This window comes from Malaya genurostris, chromosome 3 (genome assembly GCF_030247185.1).
Source record: "Malaya genurostris strain Urasoe2022 chromosome 3, Malgen_1.1, whole genome shotgun sequence".
NCBI lineage: Eukaryota > Metazoa > Arthropoda > Insecta > Diptera > Culicidae > Malaya > Malaya genurostris.
In genome coordinates this window covers 279956485-279978809 of record NC_080572.1, presented here as the reverse complement: position 1 = coordinate 279978809, position 22325 = coordinate 279956485, and the positions used below count along the sequence as shown (strand labels likewise).

Genomic DNA, 22325 nt, shown 5'->3' with positions numbered 1-22325 from the left:
TTATTCAATATACATCTATCCGAAACCTATTGAGGCACATATTTATTGACAAAACATGGTTACAAAACTTTATCCTTTTTTTCAGAATTCGACCGGTTTGGTTGCAATCCACTAAACGATCAATTTTTTTTTTTACTTAATCATAATTAAAGAAGTACTGATCAGTCAAGCTATCCCACATTATCAGATCCGAATCAATTCCAAATCTGCGATAAATTATTCGGAATTCCATGTGGTAATCATAATGAATTCAGAATTAATTCCAACTCCAGTGCAACAACCGAATTTGAATAAATTTCGCCTACAACCGGTTGATTCAGAAATTTATCGAAATTGAATGAGAAGGTGCGGACTGACTTGTCAATTCGTTTTCTTCATACTCTTTTTAATTTCGCACATTTTCATGATGATTTTCAGTTTATTTCTGAATAAAACATTATGTAACTGAATATATAAATTTCAATCATAAAATATTTAAACTGCTGAAATTCGCTGGAAATTAACAAAAAGGCCTACCTTAGTCAAAATCATCCATTGCTCTAGCTGGAGTGTAATCAAATGGCATATGTCGCTTGACTTTTACACTAACACAGTCATAAAATTAGCGAAATATCAATGTCATTTATAATGCCACTGTCAATCGGGTAGATCGAGTACTTAAAACGCACTCGATTAAGAATTCATTGCTCATTAGTCATGTGGGATGATAATGTGGGATGCTGTATAGACCGGGACAAACAGTAATCGGAAGGAGTAATGTCCGGACTAAACGGCGGGTTGGGTAGGACGTTTCTAAGTATGTATTGTGACATGATTATAAAGATTGTCTAGTACTTCAAAATTCTGTTTGAAAGTCGGGTTTTAAGGTATCATTTAATACAAAGAGTTGAGTGAAAAACGTGAAACCGCCTAATAGAACCGAAAGTAAACAAACTGTCACTTGCTCTTGCGGCATTTTTTTGACAGTTTGAATTTTTAACAATTATCACCGTATAATTATGGAACTGGGATGAAATTCATCAGCGATCGATCAAACTGTTTGTTTTAATCAGAATTTGGGAGAATCGGCTAAGTCAACTCGGCAAAAAATTCAATAAAAAATTGGTGTACACTTAAGTTTTTTTTCTATATTTGAAACACGAGTGAAACTCTGCTGGAGTTGCTTGGACGCAAGTAAACAACAACAAAGATCGATATTTATATATACATAAAAAACACTGAACTCTGTAGGCCAAAACGGTCAATTTTTTCATCTCCCCGGTGAACGACCAAAATGGTTAAAGCCGGGGTAAAATAAATGATATAAAAAATGAGAAATTCTGGTAAACGGTAATCAGCGATACCAACCCTACGGATTTTTCCGTAGATCTACAGATTTCTACCTTTTTTACGAATCTAAGGATGAACCTCTTGAAATCTACGGATTTTGCATTTTTTTTATCTACCGGAAATAATTAAATCTGGGGTTTTTATTCTGAAAACGGCCATGATGATCCATCTGTCAAAATGCATTTTAAAGAAAGATTCTGGATGACTTGGCGCTCACTGATAGTCGGTTATAACGGTAATCGAAAACGAAATGTTTTATCTTCTGTCTTTCTCTGAAGAGCATGCTGACATATGGCTCATTGTATAATCTTAATAAAACAAAGGGTGATTTTTTGTGCATGAACGTATTTTTTCATTGCAAATTCTGAAGCATTCGGTTTTTAGATAAAATCAACAACATTGTCACATATTCTGAAAGTTTTGGACATTAATCAGTATGCAGAATGCTCACCGTTGAGTTTAACAGCCAGCAGTATAACGCCATTATTTTTTTCTCAGTGTATTTGTTGGTCAATAATCTCTATAACACTGATCATCCAAGCACCCCTCTTATACCGGCGGTCGTTCATGCAAAGACAGTCGAGGCAAAGAAAAGCCAAAAAAGAAGTGGTGTGTGCAAAGTTGATCGTAGGTTTACTATAGAGTCTCGTGGAAAAAACTGCTCATAAACGGAAGTGTATTCGCTTTTTGGACACGAAATGTGCTGTAATTTGAAGGTCTGGATGTGCCTATTGTTTGCTGATATTGATTTAGATTGAGCATGACTGGACTCAATTCAAATTTGATGAATTAGTGAATTTTTCTAGCAAGAACCCCAAGTGACAGCTGAACGGTGCGGATTTCTCGTTACAACACTGGTTGTCTCACTCGCACTCAGTAGTGTGTTTTGGTTGTGAGCTAGCTGAACGAGGGATCTCGCGGTTGTGTTTGTGAACCGTTGGTTTGACAGTTGAAGCAACAACAATCATTGCTAGTATCGAGGACGATTCACATCTGCTTGCTTTGGTTTTACGAGTGTCTTGTGTCCATCAGCGAGGAGGACAGAAAAAAAACAGTGGAATAAATCAAATTTCATCGCGATTGTCTCCGTAAATTTGGTCACAATTTCGAAACGTAAGCGCGACTCGCCCGGTGCCGGCGGTGGTGGTGGTAGAAGTGGTAGAGATCAACCCGGAAAACGACCAAAATCAGGTTCAGCAGGTGCAGGAAGCAGTAGCGGAGACCCCGGAGCTGCAGAGGAAGAACTTCTGGCAGGCAGCACCATGAATTTAACAGAGAACGATCGGAAACGGGCCAATTTTTCTGCCCTCAGCAACACGAATGGAGCGGTGATCAAGATGACGACCAATACGGGAACAGGCAAGCCCGGAGATATCAAAAAGATTGTAATCAAAAATTTTAAAAGTAAGTCAAGTTTGATTGTTTTGTGTAGATAAAAAACTTGACATTTCTGAAGCAATAGTTACCAATACTTGCTCGAAGTGAGTGAAGCGATTTCGCGTCAAAAATAGCTTACCTTGAAGGTTTTCATTTACGCGGATACCGTGTAGTGAAGGTGCAGCGAAGGCACGTTGAAATTTACCGTACACATTCTCGGTACTCTCCGTGGTGCTACCCCTACCGCAGCAGTTTGCGATTTTATTAACCTTCATTGACTCCGTGTAATGGGTGCTTAGAAATCTGATAACCAGCTGCTGCTAATTTTTTGTTGTTACTAAATTCAAGTAGGGATGTGGGGCAGTAATAGGCATTGGGGTAAAAGTGTTATTATTTTTTTTATTGATCACCAAACGATGGGAATTTATCTCAATTCGAGTGTGGTTCTGAGCTTGTCATTCTCGCTAACCGCTTTACTACACAATCCTCTGCATGCATGACGAGCACTAATTTTATGTCTGTGCTTGGTTTTATTAAAACACGATAAGTGAATTAGCACCTACATTCTGTAGATTACTGACCGGAGTATCAATTATACTCGTTGTTTATATCTATGGTTTGACAACTGTTAAAGTGTTGATAAAGAATCTCTACAATGTTCCGTTTATTTTTAAGATTTGACTTCAATGAATATACCATCGAAATATTTCAAGCATATAAAATCTTTTTCGGTTTGGTTGAAGAGTTTTAATTATTCTACTCTTAGAAAATGACCAAGCCAATTCTGCAAACAACTGTGTTGCAATTTTTCCTTGTAACTGAACTCAATAAATAAGTAGGGTTTTTGCAACAGCCCCTGGAATTATAGGAACCGGTAAATCGTTTTATCATAAAACTCAGAATTAACGATCATCAACTGTTAACTACCAGTAGGTAGTAGTTTTTCATAGTATGCCTGAAAATCAGTGAAATTTTTCCTATTAGGAGTGTGAACACTTCCGAGAATATTTTTTATTTTTTGGTTAGAACAACAATAACAAATCAGACAATTATTTTCTTTGTTGTTTAATATAACTACTCGAGACCATGGATTTGGTCTTTTTGACAGTTTAAAATTTATTTACAGGCACTCAACAGATATATATCTTTGCATTTTACACTCATGGAATAAATTAGGGAGTTAAAGGGGCTGGGGTCCACTAGGAAATTGATAGTACCTATTAGCTTTATCCGGACAGAACCAGCCTAGATGCCGTGTGGAATCCGACGGAAAAATATGCCAAGAATACATCCACTGGGTTCCTGCTTCCATGTCGTCAAAGGCGACAATTGCAGAAGTTTTTTTTTTCAATTGAATGATAAAAATTAACTATTGCGCCAATTCTTCAATATTTCAAAGTTAATGACATACATCGGTATATTGAATAAGTAGTAGAAAAATACTTGTTTGTTTGATAAATTAATATTTTTTTCTCGGTAGCCGGTTGCCCAATCTAATAATAAATTTATTATATAATTAAAATAATAAACAATCAAGACCATACTGAGTGGCGCGCGAATACTCCAATTACTGAAATTTTTACTAACAAATATCCTTCTCCCGTGACACTTGTGGAGTGCGCAGTAGTATATACGGCCTCTAGTAACAACAAGTGTTGGACTAACATACCTTCCTATCCCTAAGCGGGTCCCTAAGTTACGAGAAGTTGCACATTGACATTCCCAGGTCTGATCTTCCAGAATTTCTCTGTGCAATATCAGCTGATCCCGATCAGTAACGGAGTAGCCTCATGGAATAAATTAAGGAGTTAAATTAAGTTTCACATTTAGTCAAGAAACCAGTTCTTTGAGAGCTGAAACTGGTTTCCGAGGACCAGTATAGGATTTTACAAAGATTTAGAATATGGATTCAGTTTTAAAGGTCCTAAACTATTCCTCAGTAGGATCACAAGAACGTTGATATTGATGTAGATGAAGGAGAATTAAGTTTAGTTTGAGCTTTTGGAACTGATAGACTCTTAACTTCAAAAACGCAATGATTAAATCAAGGATGGCTTTTATCGTATAAAAGAACGCTCACTAGCAACTCTTGTTATAAAAACATTTGGTCTGTGTTGGGGAGGACATTAATCTCTCTGCCCAAAGCGAAATAATCCCCCAATCAACAATAATGACGGTTCATTTAAAAGAGAGGTAATAACAAAGAAAAAGCAGTGCACTCACCATTTATGTTGTCGTCAGGTTGCCAAAGCTCACTGCCATCCTGGCCGTCTTACCGCTTGCTTTTGATTCCAACACGTGTCCACAATTAGAGTTGACACGAAACGATAAGTGTTTCTTCTCAGCCTCTGGTTCCGCCAGGGAAGGACGCCGTGCCAGTAAACGGTGCGCTCTCCGTGTATTCCAACGGAACGTGCTCTCCGTGTATTCCAGATGCCCGTTGGAAGGGTGTTTCACGTCCATCAATGAATCCGGTTGCCTGATCCGTTGTCTGAGAGTTCGACTAAACCTCGGCAGGTGAAAGGTGGAGGTGTTTATTCCACGTTGTCCGGATTCCACGGACCTTGTCGTGCTCTCCCAAGTCGTTCCCGGCAAAGAGTTGCACTGGACTATTCTGAACCCGTTCGACACGTGACACGTTTCCTTACTTGCCCACGCGGCATTTCGCGGCACCAATTTGCGGCGCACTTCGTTCCTTCCGTCTCGTGTGTTTCGGGGTCAATATCCACTCGGTCTGTTTTGCCACCAACTGCCGAGAGAGTACGTTTCCCCAGAAAAGAAACACTGCCCGATGGCGAGCGTCCAACACACGCGGCACACCTTTTTTCTCTCCAACACTCTTTTTTTTTCGTCCGGTCGCTTGCCTGTTTCCCAAAGAACTAACTTATGCGTTCTCTCCCTCCGTCCGGCCAGCGTACTCAAAATAATCACCTGTACCGTTTCGCTCTTCAAGCGAGTATTTTACTATTGTCCCTGTTTTAATGCAGAGTGTTTCGAGCACGCTTAACACAAACCCCTCATGAACCTTACGTTACTAACTTAACTGTAACACTCTTCACACGATTCAATAAGTGCCATCAAAGAGAGACGGATATCATCGCAGCAACAAAAAACCGACGTGGTTCATTCAACATAGAATAGACACCAGTGCGAGAGCGAATTTCTCTCGATGACCTGTCTGAGAATCAGAGGTTAGCTCGCTGCTGTGAGGATTCTCTCTGAAGCAACAAGCGGTCGCTTATTCTCGTTTCGCGATCCGATTCTATACAGGCAGTGGATAATTGCGATAGAATCATTTTACTATTGCCGCTTATTATAACTATGTGCATATAATCTTTGTATAAGTTGTGTCTATGAAATGTGAATGCTCCACACAAGGGTTTTGAAATATTGCAACCCAGTATGAGAATCATCGAGTTGAATCATCGATTCGAAATTCCACACAGTACCAATCATTATCAGACTGTTATTTTTTTTAAGAGCCGTGAAATACTCAGAGTATGAAGTGGAGCGAAGAAATGTAAAAAAATTCTCTTGCGGTTCATGCATTGAGAGACTCGAGTGCTTGTAGCATCTTCTACCGGATTGAAAATGTTGTATACAATATAGATAAAAATCAAGCAGCTTCTGTCAAATTTTCGGCAATCACCAACACTGATTTAAATAATGTATGACTGTATCGATATTTCCCAACACAGTTTCATGGTTCACATTGCTTTCGATATGATATCTGTATCCTAGCCGATTAGCTCTACAGGGTCCGGCACTCGAAGTGTAACCAATTAAAAAGGCCATAAATTCAGTTTGGAAAATTACTTTTACTTAATTCAAAGTACAAAATGTGTAAAAATAATACAAAATTAAGAATCAATTCACTTTTGCTCGATATGACCACCTCTTGCCTTGACTATGGCCTTGAGACGGTCAAAAAACGAATCGCAAGTTGCCGAATGTGACTTGCAGGTATTTAGGCCCACTCGCGGACAATAACTTTTTTCAGCGCCTCGAGACTGGTTTGACTTTTCTTTTAGTTCGGACGTTGCTCTCCAAAATGGCCCAAAGAGAATAATCCATTGGATTCGCATCTGGTGAATTCGAGAGCCATTGTGTGGACGTGATGAAGTTCGGAACGTTGTTTTTCAGCCATTCTTGGTTCACTCGAGCTTTGTGAGACGGTGCCGAGTCCTGCTGAAACGTCCATGGTCTGCCACCGAAATGTTTGTCTGCCCACGGCTTCAAAGCAACCTCCAGAATACTTTACCGATAATATGTCGCATTTATCTTGACGCCAGGCTCGATGAAAACGATTGGAGAGCGCCCATCTGCGGTTACAGCGGCCCAAACCATTATCTGTTGCGGGTGCTGCCTCCTGGTGGTCAATCGATGACTCAAATTCTCGTATGAACGGTCGGTCGAGTAAACCCTATCGTTTTGAGAGTTTATGAATTGCTCAATTGGAAAAATTTTCTCGTCAGAAAATACAATGTTCGGAAATTGACCGCTTTCGGCCAAACGAAGCAACTCCTTCGCTCTCTCAAGTCAAGATTTTTTTTTCACGTTCACTTTTGGCAAAATGCTTTCTTGCGCTTGTAAACAATACAACTCTGAACTGTCATTTAGTAAATTTCTAGAGAGTTGATGCCCGTGCGTCAGCTGCGCGAGCGGTCTGAAGTTGGTTACACTTCGAGTGCCGGACCCTGTTAGGTGGTAAAATAATAATTCTGATGATTTTGTAATTTATTTTTACTTAGTTTATTTACAGTTAAATATGAAATTATATACACTGAGCTCTTTTTTTATGCGGTTTTTTTACGGTTTTTTTATGCGGTTTTTTATGCGGTACGTAAACTCGCATAAAAAAAGACTTCAGTGTATTGTCTTTTTCTTCATGTTTATATCTGTTATATTATGTTTTGGGCAGACCGGGCGAACGGGTAGCGGGTCGGCCGCCGACCCGCTATGATTTTTAGAAGCCTTCATACTGTTAGGTTTGCTAATAATTACCATTCATCATTATTTGTCAAAGTAATGTCAACATGGCACCATTTCGAGACGTTTCGTGACGAAAGATGCACTGAAGTCTTTCCTAACGGTGTGCATTCAAGTTCTCACAGAGCCAAACCTGACAGAGGGGACAAAAAATCTCAAGGCTGAGTTGAGTAATTCCTTCTCTTGAAACTGTGCAGTAACTCATGTGCACATAAAAAACACTAACGCGGCGACCGAGCGCAAGCAGCTTACGGTGAATTTGTGCATATTGTGCTGTGGAAAATCGCTCATTATTTTGTATTCGCTACCATCCAACCTGCTTTCATAAAAAATCAGTATCGTAAAAATAGTTTAATGCGGATGGGGATGAAGTTCATTTTTCGATTTTGACGATTTTGGTTGTGCAATGCACGAGGTGCACATGAGGACGGGACGAAACTGCTTGACACATGTTTGTGTGAGATTTCAATAGGACAAAATTGGAAAAGTTGTCGACTTTGATCCTATTCACCTTTTGCAGGGAGAATTTAGGTTCCTTCATTGAGAGCTGAAACTGGTTTTAGAGGACCAGTACAGAATCCTAAAAAGGTTTAGAATATGGATTGATTTGTTCAGTGAATCTATATTTAATTCTCTTTTAAAGGTCCTCCAACAGTAGGATCTGAAGAACATTGATAATGATGTAGATGAAGAAGAATTGAATATAGTTTGAGATTTTGGAATTGATAGACTCCTAACGTCAATAATGTATCTATTTAAATAACACATTGCTTCCTATATAAGATCTGTGTCCTAGCCGATTAATTTAAGGTAGTAGATAGAATTGATTAATATAACTAATTGAACTAGTCATTGCTTAATTTGAAACCCTGAATGTTATTGGTAGATGATCTGAATCAAAGTCAGTTTACTACAAATGTTACATTGATCTGCTAGAATTAGACTCCACGAGAGAATCCTGTTAGGAAAAATAGATCGATATTTTGTGCGTTTTTGCAGCTATCATTTGATTTATTTACTCATCAACGCATTGAAATCGTGAACATGCTGCATTTCAAAAATGGGATGATGAATCTGAGGTATATGTACATCTAATGATTTCAAATTCAATTTTATTACATGAGAATTTCATTTTTTTTGTCTGATAGGACATTGTCATTCTAGCCCTAAATAAGTATGTGCGGAATCCAGCGGCATCTTTCTTTCTCATCTGCAGAAGCTTACTTAACTAAGGCATGCTCGCGCACTTTCTCTTTCCGGTCGTTCAGTACAACTTTATGTGTTATTATTATTATTATCGTCATCCATTTTATCCCGGTTTCATCTTACATTTTATGTGGTTTTGACTCAGTTCTGCTTCGTAGGATCTGCCGGTGCGTGCTTTATCGACAGTGGAGTTTTTCTCATCACGTAACTCTGAAAACCTCTATCTCACGCAGAGATGTCCATCTCCTCTGTGTGACGAAGAGCAAGCAAAATTTCTCCCCTCGCACTGACAACTTCAACGAGAGCTCTTCTCTTTCACATATATAATGCACCACTGTTGTATAAAGTGTGCACGCATCATGAGTGCGTTTGTTTATTTCCTTTTACCTCCTCCACTGAATCGCACCAAAGTGCTAGAGCATTAGCTAATAAATTCTCTGAGGTGGATGCAGATACTTTCACAGAGGTGTACACGCCGGTGAGCACTGTGCTGTATGGTTTGCGTAGAAGAAGCGTGGGACACGCAAAATCAGCAAAATAAAACAATTTATCGTTAAATTTTCATTTTTCATAGCAAGACCAGATCTACTATCTATTAATTGAAGTTCACAGAAGTGTTCGCTCACCATCACGCGCCAGTGATCACTTGGGTGTATTTAGGCGAGAGCACGTGAGAGTGATTCGTGCGAAGAGAATGTTATTCTCTCGCACCAGCTTCTTTCAACACAAGCACGCACTCAAAGTCTGTCTGTCTGGTCTGGACACTGAGAAGAAGTGCGCTTTCCTCTTTGTGTGGAGCGGAGCAAATGTATCCGCAGTGTATAGTTGAAACCTACGCCCTAGTGTATCACTCTAGTGAAATGCCATCTCTGATCTCACGGTATAATCTACAGGATCAACAGCTCCATAATATTACGTAGGTGGCTGTCGGTAACATTTAAAATATTGAAACCGTTGAATCTTGTGAAATAACATTTTTTACTGAATACTCTCATCAAAGAAAAGAACTAATGATTCATTCAGGAATAGAATAGAAGAATTAATTCACCTCTAAGTTTTATTGAGGAGAAGATACAGAAAGAAATTTTTGGTTACGGGAATAAAAGTCATTTTCCTTCAAAATTAGATACAAGTTCTCGTTTCTATAAGATATGCCATCGTGCTAATTTTGAGTAGTATATTTCATGTCTTTTCAGGATCATTTCTAATTATTTCATATTTATGACATTTTCAGTAGATTTAGCAAAGAAGCGACTCTTCAATATGTTAAAATTTGAATGCCAAAACTCTTGTAACGCTTTTTAACACCTAAAACTTACAAAAAGTAGCACATAACACTTCGTAACACACAAAACTTACAAAAGAATAATGGATGTAACGCCTCGTAACGCTTGTACCTTTTAAAAATGTAACACATGTAACGTTCTGTAACAAAGCACAAAAAAAATTACGCATGTAACGATTTGTAACGACTATGACTTACAAAAGAGTAATGCATGTAACACTTCGTAACACTTGTAACTCACAAAAGAATATCGCACGTAACATCTACAACTCACAAAAAACTAACGCAAGTAACGATTCGTAACGCCAAAATTTATACAGAGTAACTCTTCACGTTTCGTAACGCATGTAACTTACAAGAAGTAACGCTTCGTAACGCCTGTAACATACAAAAAAGTTACGCTTCGTAATGCTTCGTAACGCCTATGATTAAAAAAAGTAACGCCTGTAACTTGCACAAATGTAATACATGTAACGTTTCGTAACGCCTATGATTCACCAAAAGTAACGCATGTAACGTTTCGTAACGCCAATGATTATTTCGAACAAAGTTTTCCAAACAAAGGAAATATACCGTGAAGAATGCCTAAAGAAGCCACCATCCTTACGCAGCCTTGCTATTCTGGGTAGTTTTGGCATCTTGTCACTACGCCAAATATGTTTTGGCGGGAATGGTATTAAGCACCCGGAGTACATGTCGTACCGAAAGAGGCGAATGTCCGGAGTTGCAATCTATCGAGCGGTATTGGGTAAAGAGTGAGCTGTCTCAATAAAAACAACAAGCTACAACTATAGAAAAATTTCGAAAATCATGCAGCCTAATTAAGCAACTGAAAAGTAAATAAATAAAAAATACATCTTGGATTGAACTAACAGCAAACGAACGTCTTAGTCTGACTTTTCTCTTCAAATAGGATCATACAGAACCATTACATGGCAACTGCTAATGATCCGTCTCGGTCGGAGCTCTAACTCCTTAGTTGACTTTTTAACTAATTAAATTAGGCAACACAAAAAAAAACGAAATAACACAACCTAATTTTTTGAATTTCATTGCAGCTAAACCGACACTGCCGGAGAACTACCAGGAGCACACCTGGCAGAAGCTTCGCGAGGCGGTCATCGCCATTCAGCTGTCGAAACGGATCGAGTACTCGCTGGAAGAGCTGTACCAGGCGGTGGAAAACATGTGCAGCCACAAGATGGATTCGCAGCTGTATGTCAATTTGACGGCACTGGCGGAACAGCATGTCAAGGCCAACATCACACCGTTCCTGGCGGAATCGATCGACAAGCTGGTCTATCTGAAGAAGATGAACGACTGCTGGCAGTCCCACTGTCAACAGATGATCATGATCCGGAGCATTTTCCTGTATCTGGATAGAACCTATGTCCTGCAGAATCCGACCGTCCATTCCATCTGGGACATGGGACTAGAACTGTTTCGCGATCATATAGCGATGAATACGTTGGTACAGGCACGGACGGTGGAAGGAATTTTGATTTTGATCGAAAAGGAACGAAACGGAGAAACCGTCGATAGGACTTTGCTGAAAAGTTTACTCCGGATGTTGTCCGATCTTCAGATTTACAAGGAAGCCTTCGAGCAGAAGTTTCTGGTTGCAACGAAACATCTGTACCAGTCGGAGGGTCAGGCCAAAATGGAAGAACTGGAGGTTCCGGACTATTTGCTACACGTTGATAAACGGTTACAGGAAGAAAACGAACGTCTCCTGCACTATTTGGACAGTTGCACCAAACATCAGTTGATTGTGACCGTCGAACGTCAGCTGATTACCGAACACATAACCGGCATCCTGCAGAAAGGGCTCGATCAGTTACTGGAGGAAAACCGTCTGTCCGATCTTACGTTGCTGTACTCGCTTTTCAGCCGTGTGAAAAATGGAACCACGGAACTGTGCGGTTCGTTCAATGCCTACATCAAAAAGAAAGGTCGCACAATCGTCATCGATCCGGAGAAGGACAAATCAATGGTTCAAGACCTACTGGATTTCAAGGACAAACTGGATAACATCGTTAACTCGTGCTTCGACCGGAATGAAAAATTCTCCAACTCGCTCAGGGAAGCGTTCGAGTTCTTCGTCAATCAACGCTCGAACAAACCGGCGGAGCTGATTGCCAAGTACGTCGACATGAAACTGCGGGCCGGCAATAAGGAAGCCACCGAAGAGGAACTGGAACAGATTCTGGACAAGATTATGGTCCAGTTTCGGTTCATTCACGGTAAGGATGTGTTCGAGGCGTTCTACAAGAAAGACCTTGCCAAACGGTTACTGGTCGGCAAGTCGGCTTCGGTTGATGCCGAGAAGAGTATGCTATCCAAGCTGAAACAGGAGTGTGGCGGTGGATTCACTTCCAAACTGGAGGGAATGTTCAAAGATATGGAACTGAGCAGAGATATAAACATTGCATTTAGACAGGTTAGAGAAGAAATGAAATTTGTGTTGGTTGCAATTTTAAATTTGTTTTTTGTTTTCTGTTCAGTACATGGCAAACTCTGAGAGTAAAGAGCTGCAGAATATCGATCTAACCGTGAACATTCTGACCATGGGTTTCTGGCCGACCTACCCGGTGATGGAGGTGACGCTGCCTCAGGAATTACTGCAGTACCAGTCGATCTTCAACAAGTTCTATCTGGCAAAACACAGCGGCCGGAAGCTACAGTGGCAACCGACGCTGGGGCATTGTGTGCTCAAGGCACGGTTCGATGCGGTAAGTCCCGGCGTTTGTTCGGTGCGCTAGACACAGTACACAAAAAATACTAACCATAATGATTTCACAGGGACCGAAAGATTTGCAGGTTTCATTGTTTCAAGGACTGGTCCTGTTACTGTTCAACTACAATCTGAACATAACATTCGAGGAAATTAAAGCGGCCGTAAACATTGAGGTACGTATGGGGTTATTAAATTAAGTGTTTCAGTCGGTGTTGAACAGTCGTTCGCACCGCACGCGTATAGCTCTTGGCTCCTGGGAATTTTTTTGGCTACCTAGAGTTTCATTGATTCTTTTTCAAGGCTACCTGAATCACTAACAGTCTTTTTAAAGACTAAAGATTAGTCAGCCTTTCTCAAGGCTATACAAAGAGTGATATTAGAGTGACTAAGTAATTAATCAGCCTTTTTTAAGGCTAGCTATTCAAAGAACTATTATTCAAACTAATCAGTCTTTATTAAGACTACCACAAAATCAGTATTTATCAAGACTTTTCTAAACTAGGAGTTAAATCGAAGACTAATTTAGCCTAGTTAATTTAATCTCATTCATTTAAAAAATGCATGCGTCCAACCGGAAAGGCAACAAGTCTAAGGCTAAAAATAATTCAATGCGGAATAAATCACAATCCGTTATTCAACATTTTTCTAATAACATTCACGATCTTATAGAATCTGAATGTAAAAATAAAAGACAACGGGCGGATTTTCCTTCCGTTGATCCTATGCCGTCTAACAATATTTACGAGATTCTTCCTGAATCCGATTGTAGCGACATAGAAGAAAATTCTTCAAAAATTCCCAAAATGGACGCTTGTCGTTCTGGGAAGAAACATCAATCTATGCCACCAGTGACGGTGATGATTTCCGACTTCATAGCATTCCGTACTGAGCTTTCTACTTTTCTCCCGGAAGTAAAAGTCTCATTTCAAATCGGACGAAGAGGAGAATGTCGAGTCTTGGTTGATGGATTGGAAGATTACGAACGTCTTATTCGATATTTGTCCGAGAAACTTCATAAATTTTATTCATATGATATAAAATATTCAAGGCTGTCTTGAAAGGCTTATCAAATGATCAAAGTACTGATGAAATTAAAAATCAACTAAAAGAATTGCTTGGTTTTGCCTCTTCCCAAGTAATACTTATGAAAAAAAGAGCGAATGGTACTTCTAAACCACGCTCTGGGATTTCCCATGAACTTTATCTAATACTTTTTAATCGAAGTGACGTAAACAATTTGAAAACTTTAGAAAAAGTACGTTTCATTTCCCACATTAAAATTCATTGGGAACATTATACACGGCATAATCGTATTGCAAACTTAACGCAATGTCGTCGTTGCCAAGGCTTCGGTCATGGAACCAAAAATTGTCATATGGATATACGGTGTTTGAATTGTGGTAAATCGCATTCGAAAGACGTTTGTCCAATGAATGAAACCACTGATAAATTTTCATGTTCAAATTTCGATGCAAATCTGAAATCCAATTATTTAAAAAGTCCTGTCAGGGAAAAAATTTTAAACGCTCGTTCGCATAGACAACAAGTCAAATCAACGACCTTAAATTTACAGAACATACCTGAAAATCAAAAAACCGTTACAAATACCACGCCTAGTTCTTCTAACGCACTTATTTCTTCGAATTTAAAACAAAAAAAACAGGTACGCCTTCCAATTCGTCTTCTAACGAAAACAATTTATTGACAGGTAGATCGACCTCGTCATCATCTTATTCTAATGTCAGTTACGCTAGTGTAACAGGTAGAAATCTTCCACTTAATTCTTCTAATGTATCTAAATCTTCTAACGAACACAATTTATTAATAGGTTGATCGGCCAAATCATCTTCTTCTAATGGCAGTTCTAATACCTACCAATATTCCTTCAATGCCATTCACTTCTTTAAACGAAGTCGATTTAGGCGATATAACTGAAAATAAGATGATCTACCTACAAGATCAACTTTTTCAAATGACCATCCGAATGAATTCGATTTCATCACTTTTTGAAGCATTTCAAATCGGATGGCAATTTGCAAATAATATTATAAGGAATTTAAAATTTAACAGTAATGTTAAATAATTATTTGAATATTTTAAATTGGAATGCTCGATGTTTGAAATCGAGTGAAGATGAATTTTATAATTTTCTCAAAGTTCGCAAAATTCATATTGCCATTGTGACAAAAAATTTTCTTAAACCAAATGTCAAATTGAAAAGTAATCCACATTATGTGGTTCATCGATTTGACAGGTTTACTGGAATGGGTGGTGGAGTTGCCATTTTTGTCCAACGGCAAATTAAACATCGAATTTTACCTTCTTTCAATACTAAAGCAATTGAAAGCTTGGGAATCGAAGTTGAATCCACCATATCGAAGTTCATCGCTGGAGCATATTTGCCATTCCAATGCATCGGCGAACAATTAAATTTCTTTAAAGGCGATTTGCAAAAACTCACAAGATATCGACCGAAATTTTTCGTAATAGGGAACTTAAATCCCAAGCATGTCCAATGGAATTGTAGGCAAAATAACAGTAATGGTAAAATACTTCATAATCAACTCTCAGCTAATTACTTCACAGTTCTTCATCCCAGTAATTCTACTTGTTTCTCTTCCGTGAAAAAAACCCGTCTACAATTGATCTGGTTCTAACAGACCAAAGTCACATTTGTAGTGAACCGATTACACATGCTGACTTTGACTCAGATCATCTTCCAGTAACATTCAGACTTTCCAACGAAGCTAAAATTAATCCAATTAGTTCTGTATTCAACTATCATAGAGCTAATTGGTTGGATTACAGATCTCACATTGAAAATCATGTGGATCATGAAACTATTTTAGAAAATTCTGCGGACATCGACACAGCAATTGATAATTTGAATCATTATATTATCGAAGCTAGAAATCTTTCAGTTCCCAAAGCTCAAACTAAATTAAATTCTCCTATCATCGATGACAATCTTCAACTGCTCATTCGGTTGAAGAATGTTTGTCGACGACAATATCAACGTTCTCGTGATCCTGCTATGAACATCATAGTTAAGGATTTACAAAAAGAAATTAAACATAGATTTACTCTTTTGCGAAATGAAAATTTCGCTAAAGAAGTTGAACAAATTAAACCATATTCTAAACCTTTCTGGAAACTTTCTAAGGTTCTTAAGAAACCTCAGAAACCAATTCCTGCTCTCAAGGAAGGAAATCAAATACTTCTTACAAATGGCGAAAATGCTCAAAAACTTGCTCAGCAGTTCGAGAGTGTACACAATTTTAATTTGAACGTTGTGAGTCCTATTGAAAATGAAGTTTCACTGAAATATGATCATATTTCAACTCAAGTGTTATTACCAAATGACAATACTGAGACAAATTTTGATGAAATTAAATCAATTATTAGGAAACTTAAAATCATGAAGGCTCCTGGTAATGATGGAATTTTTAATATTCTTATTAAAAATCTTCCCGATAAGTTCCTTTTCCCCATTACACAATACAAGTAGGTTTATAATTTTCCTTACATAAAAATCTCAGAATTGCGGAAGCAAATGATGTCCTCATGGTAATAACCAAATCATTTATATATTAGGGCTGAAAAGTCACCTCTTGTGGCTGAACACCCAATTTAAATCTTAATAATTTAATTTTAACTCATATTCCAATAAATAGTTATTTAGAAAAAAATTGAGTGTTTAACAGCAACTTGCTTAACGAAACCTTTTTTTTTGTTTGTTTTTGTTGCCCCAGGACGGTGAGCTGCGTCGCACGCTACAGTCTCTGGCCTGTGGTAAGGCACGCGTACTGACCAAAATTCCCAAGGGTCGCGAAGTGGAGGACAACGACAAGTTCCAGTTCAACAATGAGTTCACGAATAAACTGTTTAGGATCAAAATCAATCAGATCCAGATGAAAGAGACGGTTCGTAGATTGATTGATTGATTGTTTTTTTTTGTTTCGCGGCTTCCGAACGAAAGTTGAAAATTTTCTTTTGCAGAATGAAGAACAAAAAGCTACCGAAGAACGTGTCTACCAGGACCGACAGTATCAGATTGACGCGGCGATCGTACGCATCATGAAAATGAGGAAAACTCTTAGTCATAATTTGCTCATCAGCGAGCTGTACAAGCAGCTGACCTTCCCAGTTAAGGTAATAATTAGCTAGCTAGAGAATTTTATGCAAAAAAAGAAACATTTTCTTCTTTCAGCCGGCCGACCTGAAAAAACGGATCGAATCCCTGATAGATCGTGACTACATGGAGCGGGACAAAGACAACCAGAATCAATACAACTATGTCGCCTAAACGGGCAGTCTCTAATGATAATCCATCCCCGCTAGTTAGAAGAGTGCGACAGAGCCACGGACGTTAACGTTGTTCAACTTGCATCAATAGGCGGTTCCAAATGGGAATTTTTTTTCTCGAAAGTATATTCGAGAATAATCAAAATATAGCTTAACGAATGTCCTGTTTTAATTCAACTCTACTCAGATGGGAACTGGCAGTGCGTAACTGTGTCACTAGCGCGCGCGTGTGTGTGTGTTTGTGTGTGCGTGTGTAGGATGGACAATTTGGTTCCTTGAGAGCGTACAACGTTGCGTTTTTTTAATATATATTCTATCCCGAACAACCGTTCCAAATGTCGAATGCCAAGTATGTTTGGGCGACACTAGCTCTAAGTTCTAACAGATTCTCCCGGAACACGGTGTTAGATAATCCGTTTCCTAGAACGTACATAAACTTCCTTAAACTGGCGGATGAGGTGACGACTTATCTACTGCACAGTTGCTGACGAATCACGGAACGACAGAACGACAAATGCCTCCAGTTTCAACATATTAAAACAAAAAACGACGTAAGAAGTGGGAAGATAATAGAATAAAAATTATACCACACAACCAACGGAAGCAAAAATTGAAACATTTTCTGTAAATAGTTTATATCAGGTTGCTATAGCGATTGAAATTCAAGAGGTAAATAGAAACATATTATTATTAGTGACACTAATGGAATTAACATGAAATTGCAAAAAAAACGTCTTTGAAGATCCTGTAATTGCAACAACAACAACAACAACAACAAAACGAATAAAATTTCCGTTAAGCATAAATGTTTTTTTTTTTTGATACACAATCACCTTGAACCGAGCCGTTGGTCGTGAAAAGAAAACATGCTTACAAGTTCCTATCTTAACTTCCTGTGAGCATAAATTAAATAAACATAGATTTCTCACTGTACGGTGACACTAACAGCACCTCTAGTGACAAACGGGTGTACTTTTTTCCATTAGCTACTGTGGTTGTGTTAAATGCGCAGGCAACTTTTTGCATGCATTTTAGGAGCATTTACGCACCCATTCTCCACCAGACGGTGCTTTTGGTGTCACGGGTTGCTCAACTACATTACTATTACACTGGGAAATCTATGTTTATTTGATTTATGCTGTGAGTCTATGATGACATTTGGTCAATAGAACGGCGTCGAATGGGTGCTATCGCCACTTCTGCGTTTGTAGCAGTATGAAAGGGTGCGAATTAAGGAGCAAGTAGGGTCAAATAGATCAACTTGACGTCCTATTGCTGATGTGTATTTAAACACCTTAATGTGATTTAAATATGATGTTAATTTATCCAGTCTTGTTGTCTATACTTGTTTTAATAAAAACCGTCTGTAGAATTCCTTGCATTATCCACAAATTTTCATCTTACCCTTAAACTATTCGACGCATAAAGCAAAATACGTCCTAAGAGTAACAGTACCTGTTTGGATATATATATATATATAACTAGCTGATTTACCCGGCCGTCTTATGCCTTCGACTTTCATCGATTGCAAACGAATTCGTGGGACAATATCAGGCAGGATTTATGGGCGAACGCGCTACCACGGACCAAGTGTTCGCCATCCGCCAGGTGTTGCAAAAGTGCCGCGAATACAATGTGCTCACACATCACTTATTCATCGATTTCAAATCAGCCTACGACACAATCGATCGAGAACAGCTATGGAAAATCATGCACGACTACGGATTCCCGGACAAACTGATACGATTGGTCAAGGCTACGATGAATCGAGTGATGTGCGTTGTTCGAGTATCGGGGATAAACTCGAGTCCCTTCGAAACTCGCAAGGTGATGGCCTTTCGTGTCTGCTATTCAACATTGCTTTGGAGGGTGTGATAAGAAGAGCAAGGATAGACACGAGTGGCACGATTTCCAGAAAGTCCGTCCAGCTACTAGACATCAATGTGTCAAAGACAAAGTACATGAAAGGCATGGGCTCGAGAGAAGATAACCACCCCTATTCTGTACGTCGATCGATTCGAAATATTCCGATCGAATTTGCAATTTCCATTCTGCATTCCGTTCGAGTTTGGTATGAACTCGAATATCATTCGTTCGAGTTGTTAAATTTTCGAACATTACTCGATTGACGTGTAATGTACGATTCAGACGGTCCACCTTCTTCCGTCACCGTCACTGGAACGTCAGCTTCCGTCAAAATTAGTTCAATACTTTCTTTACCGGAACGTTCACACGCTCCGTCCGTCAAGACGTTCCGTGACGGTGACGTTACGTGTGAATGGTTCCAAAAGAATGCATGTAATTAATGTTGACGGTGACGGTGACGGAAGGAGCCGGATCGTCTGAATCGTACATAAGTAGTGGTGACAGCTTTGATGGTTAGTGTTCGAAATTTCGAGGATTCCCGAACGAGAGTCGATCGAATCATACAAGTCGAACGGAATAAAGAATGCAAAATTCGAACTCGAACGAGAGTGAAGATTCGTTCGTATCACAAATCCGTCGGATTTCAGAATCGGGGTGAACGTCAGCCACCCATTACGAGTTCTGATTGGTGCGGATGAAATCGAAATGGTCGACGAGTTCGTGTACTAGGGCTCACTGGTGACTGCCGATAATGACACCAGCAGAGAAATTCAGAGAGGCATATTCACACCTATTCTGTTCGTCGATCGATTCGAAATATTCCGATCGAATGTGCAATTTCCATTATGCATTCCGTTCGAGTTGGGTATGAACTCGAATATCATTCGTTCGAGTTGTTAAATTTTCGAACATTACTCGATCGATTTGCTTACGTATTACTTCTGTCCGGTTTAGAATCGTTCTAATTTGTTTATACAAGTGTGACGGTTTCGTTTACTAAGAAATTAATAATATAAATAATATAGAACGTGTAAATAAAGTGTGACAGCTTTGATGGTTAGTGTTCGAAATTTCAAGTGTTCCCGAACGAGAGTCTATCGAATCATACAAGTCGAACGGAATAAAGAATGTAAAATTCGATCTCGAACGAAAGTGTAGATTCGTTCGTATCCCAAATCCGTCGGATTGCAGAATCGGGGTGATTATCAGGAAATCGGGCTTTCTTTGGACTGCGCAGGGCGCTTCGATCTAGCAAAATTCGCCGTCGTACGAAGTTAACTATCTACAAAACGCTGATTAGACCGGTTATTCTATACGGGCACGAGTCCTGGACAATGCTTGCGGAGGATCAACACGCACTAGGTATTTTTGAACGGAAGGTGTTGCGAACCATCTTTGGCGGAGTGCGGATAGAAGATGGTAGGTGGAGAAGGCGAATGAACCATGAACTGCATCAGTTGCTGGGAGGACCAACCCTCGTCCAAACGGCCAAGGTCGGGCGGTTACGGTGGGCCGGGCATGTTGTTAGAATGTCGGAGAACAACCCGGTTTAAATGATTCTCGATAATGATCTGACCGGTACAAGAAGAAGAGCGCGCAGCGGGCAAGATGGATCGATCAAATTGACGACGACCTGCGGACCCTTCGCAGCTACCGAGGCTGGCGGCGAACATCCATGAACCGAGTTGAATGGAGACGCCTCCTGTATACAGCAGAGACCCGCGTGGTCTACGACTGAAAGAGTGAGTGAGAGAGTAGTAGGTAGATGTAATCCAAAGCAGAACATGATCCTTAAGAATTCCTAAGTACATATCTGCGTTCACTTTCAGGCCTACTTGGATAAAAACGGGTTCTATTTTTTGGCCATCGGAAACAACCAACCCAAACACCATCACCCCTGCTGGATGCTTGATCCGAAACGTGAATTTGATGTTATCAGGTACATCAGATGCTTTCTTCGAACTTATACACCGGTTGGTACGACTGTTGGGCACGCTGTCGACAGTAAACAGCTTCTCATCCGTAAAGAGAATGACGGTGGACCTCTTCTTCAGATAACTAAGCAGTTTCTTGCTTCGCTCCACTGCAGCTGCTTTGATTTTGTTCTTCGATTTTCCTTTTAAGTCTTCCCTAACTCTTCTTACCGTTGCTTCTAGTACATTAGCCTGCCTTGCCATTTCCCGACCACTTCCAGGTTTTCTTGGTACTGTTGGTAGTCCAACTGACCAGAGCTTAAAATTGCCACGCATTCTCAATGAAAGAAATCATTCCAACAGCCTCATTTTCAATATTTTACTGTCTCGTTCGTAAATGACCGACACCAGAACAAACGAAGAGAGACGAAGCATTTTCGTTTCTCATCGTAAAAATGAGAGAGTATAATTGCAAACGTCACTCTTTCCTTTATGACGGAGCGAAACCGCACTAACGTCTTCAGGGAGCATCAGCAGAATTTCAATTCTCATTCTTTCATCGATGTATTGAAAATCTGTGACGCCTAATAGTACCTAAAATATGACAAATCGAAGTAATTACATCCCAGAACCTATTTGGAAATCAAAACTACTACAAATTCGAGCACCAACAGTTAAAAGTAATTGTGAAACGTTTTTCTGTCATTTTGGTTCTCACGGCTGGCTTCGGTTGAATATCGACACTGCACACAATGGGATTTTCACTGAAAACTGCAAATGACTGAAAGGGCAAATGAAAGAAAAAACACAATTTTGAAGCCACTGTTCCGCTTATGTCATTGACTGGACATGGATTTCGTTCTCATAGTTTGCAAGCGAAATTGAGAGTGACTGTAATTTCTCGTCATTTTCGTCTATTTTGAGTCAATCAAAATGACTTCTATTAGCTCTGCAACTGACGCCTTGATACGAAATACAGTCGCCCTGTGTAGACACACATGTATGTATGAGCTCTAGATATTTACCTCCTGGTCTCGGAGTAATTTTCCAAAGTTTGAGCGAATGCCATACCTATTTTTTATATTCATAAAAAAGGGGAAAAAAAGTCACCTCAACATAAAAAATACACAAGAGCTGCAATTGAACAAATCTAATAATGCAATATACATACAGTTCCGTCCTAAAAATGAGGCGGAATGAGCCAAATTCGCGGTAAAACATAAATATCAAGACGTTGAACATAACGATGTATGGGAGGAGGTACTTTCCAGAGGGATTGGGTAATCGTAGAGAATGTATTTCCATGGTGAACGAAATG

General features: G+C 39.4%; 1 protein-coding gene across 1 annotated transcript; it reads left to right on the top strand.

The window, feature by feature from the left end:
• Positions 1 to 1919: 1919 nt before the first annotated feature.
• Positions 1920 to 18034, top strand: LOC131435989 (cullin-4B). The gene is made up of 7 exons (XM_058604320.1): positions 1920 to 2733; positions 11245 to 12626; positions 12691 to 12918; positions 12989 to 13096; positions 16676 to 16846; positions 16923 to 17075; positions 17134 to 18034. Exons 1-7 carry the CDS (start codon positions 2592 to 2594, stop codon positions 17227 to 17229), a joined length of 2280 nt encoding a protein of 759 aa, XP_058460303.1. The 5' UTR covers positions 1920 to 2591; the 3' UTR covers positions 17230 to 18034.
• The last annotated feature ends 4291 nt before the right edge of the window (positions 18035 to 22325 follow it).

Bases quoted from the DNA above. Each gene is read 5' to 3' on its own strand.
- LOC131435989 (XM_058604320.1), top strand. From the start codon at position 2,592: ATGAATTTAACAGAGAACGATCGGAAACGGGCCAATTTTTCTGCCCTC. The intron at 12,627-12,690 runs GTTAGAGAAGAA...TTTTCTGTTCAG, and splicing joins TAAACATTGCATTTAGACAG to TACATGGCAAACTCTGAGAG. The intron at 13,097-16,675 runs GTACGTATGGGG...TTGTTGCCCCAG, and splicing joins AAGCGGCCGTAAACATTGAG to GACGGTGAGCTGCGTCGCAC.